The 11,202-nt window shown below is 48.3% G+C and overlaps 1 protein-coding gene across 1 annotated transcript in view; it reads right to left on the bottom strand.

Annotated features, from left to right (window-relative positions):
* The window catches only part of LOC129825007 (tyrosine-protein kinase Fyn-like), a gene marked incomplete in the record, with an annotated part of 65,110 nt that overhangs the window by 14,510 nt on the left and 39,398 nt on the right, over positions 1 to 11,202 (bottom strand). Inside the window, 2 exon segments of the mRNA XM_055884640.1 lie at positions 2,158 to 2,254; positions 4,655 to 4,920. Coding sequence (XP_055740615.1) covers positions 2,158 to 2,254; positions 4,655 to 4,913 — 356 coding nt within the window.

Raw genomic sequence — 11,202 nt, 5'->3', positions numbered from 1 at the left:
ACAGAGACAGAGAGACAGAGACAGAGAGACAGAGACAGAGAGACAGAGAGACAGAGAGACAGAGAGACAGAGAGACAGAGAGACAGAGAGACAGAGAGACAGAGAGACAGAGAGACAGAGAGACAGAGAGACAGAGAGACAGAGAGAGCGAGAGAGCGAGAGAGCGAGAGAGACAGAGCGAGAGAGCGACAGAGAGAGAGAGAGACAGAGAGAGAGAGAGACAGAGAGAGAGAGAGACTGAGAGAGACAGACAGAGAGAGAGAGAGACTGAGAGAGACAGACAGAGAGAGAGGGAGAGAGAGAGAGAGCCGGGAGTGGCCCGTCTGTCTTCTTCAACCCTCTTTAAACCATCTCGACTCCGCCGCAAAGACGGAAAACAACAACATGTAAACAAAGAGAGAACCATCCTCCTCCCATCTCCAGAAGTATTGTAATGCTCTGACTAGCCCCCCTTCCCTGTGGTCACTGCTGATGACAGAGTAATGAGTGGATTGTGTCGACAGACTGGAGTCAGGCTGGTATCCACCAGCATAGTATTCATAGTTGGAATATGTACAAAAACAATACCCAATTTACTAACCATTAAGACTTGAACCATTGAACAACAAATCAGAGCTATTTCCTGCATATTTCTGAGGTCATTTTTCAGTCTGAGAAAAATGTGCTAAATATGCCATTGTATTATAAACACTTGTAAATGTGTCTTCATATCAAAACTGCTATAGGAAACTAGCACAAGCAATCAAACTGGAGCATTATAAAGACTTGAGTCTTATTGTTTAGGATGGTTCCCTGGAACGTGTTGGATGCATACACCAAGCTCAGTGTTCCCTTGAGGATACCACCACATCACAACACAACAGTCCCTGCACTCACTGCTCGGTACCCAGTGTGTCCGAGGGAGTCCCAGGGCTGCTCACCTAAGCCCTGCCTGAACAGGCATCTGCCACGGACTGTCTGTGCGCCAGGCAGCCCTGACTACGAGGGAGAGACAGGGTCTGGGACTGGGTTGGGTGCAACTAGTCTTCTCTCCAGGAGGGGGCAGTGTACCCAGTTAAAGGTTCCTGCCAGGAAGGGAGGGAGGGAAGCAGCAGTCGTGGGCAGACTGAGGACGGACGATGGAGGGTGGTGGATGCAGCTCTTTCTGGCCACTGCCCAGGAGGAGGAGGAGGAGGAGAGATGAGGAGAGGATAGGGAGGGTTACTAATGATGGTGCTCTTCCTGCCTTTGATCGAGATGGGGAAGGCGGTGGGTGGAAAGGTAAAAGGTGTGCTGCTGGGGTATGAGGAGAAATCAAAATCAAATCAAATGTATTTATATAGCCCTTCGTACATCAGCTGATATCTCAAAGTGCTGTACAGAAACCCAGCCTAAAACCCCAAACAGCAAGCAATGCAGGTGTAGAAGCACGGTGGCTAGGAAGAGCAGCCCTTCCACATGGGGTGAGAGGACAGGATGTTAAAGCAGTATGACTGGGTGTGGTGACTAGAGAGGAGAGAAGACACTGTGCTGGGACTGGAGTTCAGGTCAAACAACTACAGGGGTGAACATGGGGACAATAGAAGAGATAGGAAATCACAAACCTAAAACAGACCGAGTCACACACGCTCCGGAGAGAAATATACATTGTTATTTTGCAGCGCGCAGGCTATCAATTCAGCTGAGTGGAGTCTTTCACAGAGAAAAAAAGCAGCATGCTTGAAACATCAGCTGTCTTCCCATTGGCTGGTCTGAGACAGTTTTGCTGACAGAAGGGTAACTGTACCCAACATGGCCGTAGAGTAGGCACAGGAAACAGGGTGGCTGCACTTCGTGTCCGACAGTTCAACGCGAAAGTCCACACCAGAACCAGAGCAGACTGAAGAACAACACAGAACCATTCCACGTCACCCAGTGCAAACTAAAGACCCCTGACTGCTCCACCCAGTTTAAATGTAGATGTAACCGCAGCTGTTCATGGTCGAAAATGTAAATACAGCTGTCCCAGGCGCCATTCAATCACCACTTTCCCCGATCAAAATGCCTTACCTTGACGGCCAGACTGCAAGAGTGATTGTAATATGCATTCTAATTTACATATATAACATAGACCTGTTTCCTCCCCTCGGTGCAGTGGGTGTGATGTGTGATAAGCATCTGTACTGTTACTGTACTTACGTGCTGTTGATGATCTGAAACTTCTCCCCTTTCCTGAAGCTGAGGTCGTCCTCTGTTCGGGCCTCGTAGTCGTAAAGTGCCACGAAGAGGGTGACTCCTGCCGAGAGAAACACACAGCGTCAGCACTCACACGATTAGGACGAGCAGCGAATGAACCTGAGAGTCTGACAGACTCACATTGAACTGGCTGGCACTGTGAGGGAGGCTGGGTGCACTGTAAGCTTTTATACGAGAGACAGCAGCCATTTCTGGATGCAGTGGATATACTGTGTATGAGCTATATTGAATTAAAATGTGAAATCATCCATTTTATCGGCATAACTAGCTGGAAATTAGCCTTCGTACAATACTGGGCATCTTTCACCTAGAAGGTAGCTGTCACGCTCTGGCCTTAGTTATCTTTGTTCTCTTTATTATTTTAGTTAGGTCAGGGTGTGACATGGGGGATGCAGGTGTTTTTGTTATTGTCTAGGGGTTTTTGTATGTCTATGGGTGTTTGCTAGTCTAGGTGTGATGTATGTCTATGGTTGCCTAGATTGGTTCTCAATAAGAGACATGTCTATCGTCTATCGTTGTCTCTGATTGGGAACCATATTTAGGCAGCCATATTCATTGGGTAGTTCGTGGGTGATTGTCTATGTTAGTTGACTGTGTCTGCACTATTTGTTTATAGCGTCACGTTCGTTCGTTTGTTGTTTTGTAGTTTGTTTAAGTGTTCTGCCTTTCGTCATTAATAAATAGAAGATATATTGTTATCACGCTGCGCCTCTCTTCAACGTTATGAAGAGCGTGACAGTAGCACACAAATACTGCAGCAATGATGAACGGAAAATAACCTCTCAGCAGACACGTACAGTAAATAACATATGTAATATCAGAGTTCTGTCAAATAGGAAAAACACATTCCTTTCCAAGATTAGACTGAGACAAGTGTGAAAGCCTCCTAGTCCCTGGGAAAGTGTGTAGGGGCTCCAGACAGACTGGGCTGAGAGAGGGGCTGAGCTCCATCTACCCAGGCGGCCTGCTGAATCTCTCAGGATAAGCCTCCAAAAGTCTGAAGAGCTTTCTTTAGTCATCTCATTTCCCTTATCTGAAAAGACTTGACGCATCACAGCAATATGGTGGAAGCCTACACAGTCTTAAAGATCTAGTTTCAACACAGTGACAGTGGGTCAAATACAACCATGGACCTACAGAAATATCACACACTAACAGTACTGCCTGGCTGCTCCACTGCAGTCTCTCAGTCTTCACAAACACAGACAGACACAGCCAGAGATATCATAATCCAGCCTTTCAAATGGGACTCTTTTTTATCAAAGAGCCTGTGGCTAATGCTGGCCTGGCCTCCACACACTAGAGGATAGAAGGATGTCAGTGAGTTGTGGCTGTGATTGGACAGGAACCAGGAAGGAACATCAAGAGGCATGATGTATGTTGACCTCGCAAGCTGGGCCGGCCTGATCTTTACCCATGCTGCCTGCAGGTGACCAGAGGAGCTAGCTGATTGGCTTGAAAGGGCTGATGAGGAAGCTGAGTGTGCTCTTCTTGTTCCTCAAGGGCCTCATCATCACATTTACCTCAGGTCACTTCAAAGCCCTAGCCCTTATGACTGGGGGTGGAAGGGACAATGTGTTCTGTGGAAATGATGAGCCTGTGCTTTGAGAGCAGGGCCCTTGATGATATCAGCAGTGAGAAGAGCACAAGCTGCTGCCTTTCACATGACACAGTACAGAGACAGAGAGAAAGAGAGAGACAGAGAGAGAGAGACAGAGTGAGAAAGAGAGACAGAGAGAGCACACTGGGGGCTTTTGAGAGCCACACCTCTGATGCATCTACCCGCCACACCAGTCCCAAGATACAGACTGCATCACTTTTGAAACAATAACTCCACATCTCCACCATGTACAAGAAACCCACAGAGCAAACCACAGAACAACAACCAGGCTTGGTTATGCAGAACCTGAGAATCTTGGTATGTGAAGCCCATTCAATTCAGTTACATAAGGTCATGGGACAAATGATACTAGCTGTGAATTTCCATTCGGACTATTAACTAAGTGCATACGGATGACGCTATGGGGCTGATCGGACAAGGCAGTACCATTATTTTGTCATTAAAGTGGTTGAGAGAGCGAGAGGGACAGCTTGTACCAAAGTTCCCGACTAGGGAGAAATGTCAAAGTTAAACCCCGTGGTCCACTGCGACCGCCTGTGTGGATTTGGACTACTTTGGGACAGAAATAATCCACACTTTGAGGGAAGCCGTGTTTAGTTAAGTGGAAACGCTGAGTTCTTCTTGTAACAGCTGTGGCTCAGTAAAACATGAAGGATATCCTGACTGGAAATATTCCCCATGTAAACAATGAAACCACACACAAAAGGCTGTGCAAGCGCCGGCCGGACGTTCCAACACAGGGGCGAGGCGCCGGGACGGGGCCGTGAGGTGAAGAGAGTCGGGGGAAATCCGTAAAGGGGAACATATCAAAACCCCTACCTGTTCCGCCACGGGTGCGGAGGGTCCCTGTGTGGGAGGAGGTGTGGACCCCCCCGAAAACAGTTATCCCCTGGCCAACGGGTGCCTGGAAGTTGTTGAAGTTTGGGATGGCGGTGACCCCGAAGCTGGGGTAGTGCTGGTGCTGTGGCGTGGGGTCGGCGCCATAGCGGTAGCCCGCGGCACTCTGGGAGATGCTGGTGTCTCGGTCGTCCGTGAGTTTCGTTGCTTCTTTATCCTTGCATTGCACACAGCCCATCATCTATATTCTATAAAGTCAAGAAGAAACACAGAAAGAGAAGAGGGATTATCAACTTGACTGGAAATCAATTGTACAACCAGTCTGAAAATGAAGTTACCAGGGGAGATGAGTCGTAATACATGCAATAGAGGTGAACTTTAGCATTGTTCATGGTTTGCTCTCCTATCTCCTCAGATCACATTTCCTTGGGATGCTTTCTCTCAAGGACCACTGGGAAATGTATAGCCTGATACGCGCACACACACACACACACACACACACACACACACACACACACACACACACATACACACACACACACACATACACATACACATACACATACACATACACACACACAGTGTCTCTTTCATGGCCAGGAGAAAAACCACACTGTGATACACACTGGGCTTAGGGAAGGAGAGCTAGTCGGGGAGCAGGGGACCCATGGAGGAAGGGTCACAGGGGTATTAGCTCATCGATTATTTCCATGATCACATCACCGCCAGCATCGACCGTCCGTCCGGTCAAATGGACTCCAGTCAACGGAATGGTGGGAGGTGGGGATGGAGAGAGCAACTGCAGTGTGGATGTTACTTCTGTCAGTTAAAGAGACGGGACATATTTCCAGTAGGAAAATGTGTTGCTACCACCCATTGTTCAGAGAAAAAATTCTCTATGTTGCTACCACCCATTGTTCAGCCAAGGGTAGTGTACTTCTATGGTATAATCTAGGTCATTAAATACCCGTATATAAACACACCTCCATACAAACAAAAAATATATACCTTCAGTAGACTATTTATGCGTTAGCTGAGATGGTATTTGCACTGTCAAAACGAAAGCGTAAAGTTAATGAACTGCCGAGAGCCAAGCTCTACTACCGTGGTGCTGGGGAGGATTACGACTGGACAGTTTTATTCACCCTGCGAGAATGAATGTCATCTCATTACCAGTGTGCAAAACAAACACGAACATAACACTTTGTCTGTGTAGTAGATCAGTGGAGACAAATAGACTGTAAATTGCAGTGTTCCTATGGAGACAGACTGCTGATCTAGCCTTCAGCTAAAGCCACTGACTGCCCTCAAACGTGTCATTTGAAAATATTCAGGATTTAAATAAGAGCCCTGTTTCTCTCTCTGTCTCTTTATCCCTCCCTCCATCGCCCTCCTTCTCTCTCGCTCCCCCTCATTCCAAGCCTCCTGGCCCAGAGTCTCCTGGCTCTTCCATCTCTTCTGAGAGGAGCAGGGCGTGCAGTCTGCAGTCATTGAAGACACATGCCAGGAGAAAAGACTCTGGCTCGGTTATGCTTCCCTTTGGTCAAAGGGAAAAATAAGGCCCTAAGTATAGGAAGCCCTCCTCCTCTCCATCAATCAGCACAGCAGCAGGACAATGGTCACCCATAGAGCATGGCCGTGGCCCAGACCCTTCTTCCGTCATCGTCACTGACTGACTACCGCCCGCTTGGCCAATGGAGAGAGAGAGAAAGAGAGGACAGCGAGACAGACAGACAGAGAAATAAAGAACATCAGGGTTCCCAATCTATTAAAGTATAAACAACTAAACTATATATTGGATTATATTTGTAGATTAAGGCTGAATCCACACAGATACAGAGATCAGATGAAAAGGTATCTCGGTGACATCGTCCAATCTCATACACTACATAACATTTCAGAGCATCGTATTTGCCCTGTGACCGTGACCTGGCAAACCGACCTGGCTCCGCAAAATTGGCGTGCGAATGCAGTAAATGCCACAATGACTCAGCGGTCTAACTCTGTAATCCAAGTCGACAAGCCCTGAGTGGGAAGAGGAATCAGATAACTGCTATGGTCAGTGGTGGATTCCACAGCCGTTCTAATCGCCTAGCTACACCTAACAACTTGTAGCATCACTGAAAATGCTCAAAGTTGCTCGATAATCTACCTCACAACAAAGCCGCCCAGCAGCAGAGAGAGATTGGATTGGCTGTTGGACATTGACATTTTCATTGATCTCTGTTAGCCGGTCAGAAGGCTTGGCTTGTGTTGTGGTAAATGTCAGAGTAATCTGTGGAAGCGGTATGTTGTTGACTAGATACAGTCAAAGCTGCCTCTGATAGCAGCACAGTATTATAGGTGATTACAAAGGAGCCAGTTGGAATAGGTTGCTGCTGTGTAGACGATGGGAGATGCTAAGAGTAGCAATCGCACACACACACACAGCAGTGTGTAGTCAGCTTCAACCATCCCAGAGTACTGCAGGACCACTCCCAGTATTGTTATTCCATCCTGCAGTAGGCAGCTATAAGGCAGTCCTCATAGCAGGAGACCGTCAGCCATGAACTAACAGAGCCTCAGCCCAGTACTACAAACACTGCTCACCATGGACCCCTCAACACTGCTCACTATGGACCCCTCAACACTGCTCACTATGGACCCCTCAACACTGCTCACCATGGACCCCTCAACACTGCTCACCATGGACCCCTCAACACTGCTCACTATGGACCCCTCAACACTGCTCACTATGGACCCCTCAACACTGCTCACCATGGACCCCTCAACACTGCTCACCATGGACCCCTCAACACTGCTCACCATGGATCCCTCAACACTGCTCACTATGGACCCCTCAACACTGCTCACTATGGACCCCTCAACACTGCTCACTATGGATCCCTCAACACTGCTCACTATGGGCCCCTCAACACTGCTCACCATGGACCCCTCAACACTGCTCACTATGGATCCCTCAACACTGCTCACTATGGGCCCCTCAACACTGCTCACCATGGACCCCTCAACACTGCTCACCATGGGCCCCTCAACACTGCTCACCATGGGCCCCTCAACACTGCTCACCATGGACCCCTCAACACTGCTCACCATGGACCCCTCAACACTGCTCACTATGGACCCCTCAACACTCTCACTATGGACCCCTCAACACTGCTCACCATGGACCCCTCAAGACTGCTCACCATGGACCCCTCAACAGTGCTCACTATGGACCCCTCAACACTGCTCACTATGGACCCCTCAACACTGCTCACTATGGACCCCTCAACACAGGCTAGGGACTGAGCTCAGCCTCACTGCTTCCTTTGAACCCAACCTCTTTCATCTCTTTCTTTGCACCCTTCCCTCTTTCTTTCTCCCTTTCCTCTCCCTCTCTCCACTGATTCATTATTCCCTCCTGTTCAGAAAACAGAAAACACCTGCTAGCCGTAGGCGCTTGTATTGCCGTTTACTCCTCCCCTTCCTCTGCTGCAGAATAACAGCCTGAAAGCCATCAACACAGTGTTTCATATAGAAACCCACATCCTCCTCACTCTTCTTCTCCTCCTCAGATTGGTTCAGCCAATCAGATCAATGGTCCTTCAGGCAAAATCAATTATAAAGCTGAATATGACCAGAAGCAGAGTAGCAGTTGGGTCTATAATTAGCTAAAATAAAGGCCAATCATTTAGGGTCTATATGGACCAAATTCATTAAGATCTTTAATTGAAAGCCAAAGATCTAAAGAATCTAAGGCTCCTGTTCATTAAATAAAAAGCAAAAGGGACGAAAATTGATTAAATCAAGAAGGTGACATGTTCGAGCAAATATCCGGCAATCAGTCTCTAAAGACAAGAAAGGGATAGAAAAAAGATCCATCCACAGTGAACACACGCTCGCTCAGAAAACAGATCCATCCACAGTGAACACACGCTCGCTCAGAAAACAGATCCATCCACAGTGAACACACGCTTGCTCAGAAAACAGATCCATCCACAGTGAACACACGCTCGCTCAGAAAACAGATCCATCCACAGTGAACACACGCTCGCTCAGAAAAAAGATCCATCCACAGTGAACACACGCTCGCTCAGAAAACAGATCCATCCACAGTGAACACACGCTCGCTCAGAAAACAGATCCATCCACAGTGAACACACGCTCGCTCAGAAAAAAGATCCATCCACAGTGAACACACGTTCGTTCAGATCCATTTCAATTATTCATGGGACAGTTGCGCAAAATCAAGGTAGGCATGCCTCTGCATCGGTGTTGGGCCAGCTGCAAGAGAACTGAGAGGGGAACGCCCTGGATGGAGTCATGTATATTTCATAGGGGGTGATGAATCATTAGCAAGGGGGGGGCTACACTGTCGCGTTATGCACTGGGGTGGTCTGGACCCTCATGGGACCCCCTCTATCTGGACAGAACACAGTAGGCCTTTACAGGATGCCATCATCTCTGAGCAGAGAGCAGGGAGGAGACGAGGGAGCAGGAAATAATATGGCCGACCTATTCAGTACAGTACATATCCATCTGTGGGTCTGTGGATTTTTTTGTGAGCTCATCTCAATGACCTAGTCCTTACCGTGTGGCCAAGCCAGCTCAATGATGTGGCCTAACCTATTTTACTTTCACCACTTCAGAGCCAGACAAAGGATAAAGACATTTGGTTTTGTTCTCTCACTTTAGTTCTGCGTGTGTGGAATATTAGCCTGCCTCAGTGTTATACCCTTCATCAGGTGAAACCGAGTGAATGTTAAAATAGACTTCCAGACAGAGAGAGCAGGAGGTCTACAGAGATAATGAGATAGAAGATTATCAAGGGGGGCGAGAGGAGAGACAGAGAGAGAGCGAGAGAGAGCAAGAGCGAGAGAAACAGAGGGAGGGGAAGGAGAGAGAGAGAGAGAGAGAGAGAGAGGGAGAGAGAGAGCGAGAGAGAGAGAGAAAGAGAGAGAGAGAGGGAGGTTAACTGGAAGTGTGAGACAAGGAGAGAGCAAAAGGGGGAGAGGGAGGAGGAGCAGAAGGAGGAGTGCCTTGGGGCGGAGCACAGCCCCCAAACACTTGACAAAAGGAGCAGAATAATGATCAGTGCTGGGCGTCACATGCTGAGCCCCAGTCCGCCGGGGGACGGCCTTGCCTCTGTGCTCGCAGCGTGCTGCCAACCAGCCAGCCAGCCTCTGTCACGCACACAGCCAGCAGCATCACGAGCAGTCCTGCACCATTCAAGGTTAACGCTCAGAGGCTTATGCCTCATTCAATCCCCAACCTACATACAGCCACTTAACATGAACAGGAACACAAACATAGCACCCAACGCACGCAATCAAGGGGTGAGCAGTGTGTGCACGTGTAAGCGCTAGTGGCTCAATTATCACAACAGCTGCAAGGCGAACATTGGGATTAAGCCGAATCACTGCATCAACGTTCTGACACCAACCCTCGTAATAATTTTTTGATCCCTCCAATATCTCTATACTGTATGCTTAGGACTCTAAATCAGACTGTGTGGTGCATCAGGTCCCCTCCTCTTTCTCCTCCTCCTCCTCCTCTCCCTCCCTCTATCACAAGGCCTGGTGTTATGTGATTCATCATCAGCTGGCGGAGAGAGTGAGTGCTGTGGTGTGCTGCTTCCGGGTCTGACTGACTGCTCTGGCTGCGTCTCTGTGAGGAGAGAGAGTCCTGTGGTGTGCTGCTTCCGGGTCTGACTGACTGCTCTGGCTGTGTCTCTGTGAGGAGAGAGAGCTCGGGTTCAGGACGGGCTGGCCCACTGTCACCGGGTTACAGAGGTCACCTGGCACGGCCCTGAGGAAACAATTAGGCACAATACCACCGCTGGAGGAACAGGCCTCAGGCGGGATCCAAACCTCCTAGAAACCACCCAGGAGTCGCCTAGCCCAAAGAGAGGGCTGGCGCTGGCCGGGGCTTGCTGGCCAGGCTCGCTCCCCCGCCTTCTCTCCCGCATCCCACAAAAGGAGAGATCTGCCACCGATTTTCTACGGCGAAGCCTTCACCAAAAGAGAGGGAGGGAAATAGATCATTTAAAAAAACTCTTACTCTCCATTGGCTTACTCTGAATGAAAGGAAAACAACACGGAAGCTCCAATTTACGTTAGGGATCCTGTGAGATATGAAACTGATTAGGCCTCATAAGAAGCCGTATCGTGCTGTTACCTTGACCAACAACACACCGACTAACCAATCCACTGATCAAAGTCTATTTGAGGACAATACTCAATCCAGAATGTAGTTCTCCTTTAAAGCCACAAAAAAAGGACTCTGGCACAACAGTAGCCTCTGCCCTGAACACACATACAGTGCCTTGCAAGAGTATTCAGACATCTTGCATTTCTTCAGATTGTAACACAATGCAAAGTGGGATTCAAATGAATTTGTATTTTTGTCAATAACACACACAACATACTCTGTAATGTCAAAGTGGAAGAACAATTTGGAAAAAAACCCACTGTATTCATTTTTTTTTTATATAATTAAAATATAGTCGTTGCATTCGTATTCAGCTCCTTTTGTTTAGGCAAGCATAA

Source organism: Salvelinus fontinalis, chromosome 27 (genome assembly GCF_029448725.1).
Source record: "Salvelinus fontinalis isolate EN_2023a chromosome 27, ASM2944872v1, whole genome shotgun sequence".
NCBI classification, from domain to species: Eukaryota; Metazoa; Chordata; class Actinopteri; order Salmoniformes; family Salmonidae; genus Salvelinus; species Salvelinus fontinalis.
Note: the sequence above shows the minus strand (reverse complement) of the source record. Positions and strands in the feature narration are given on the sequence as shown.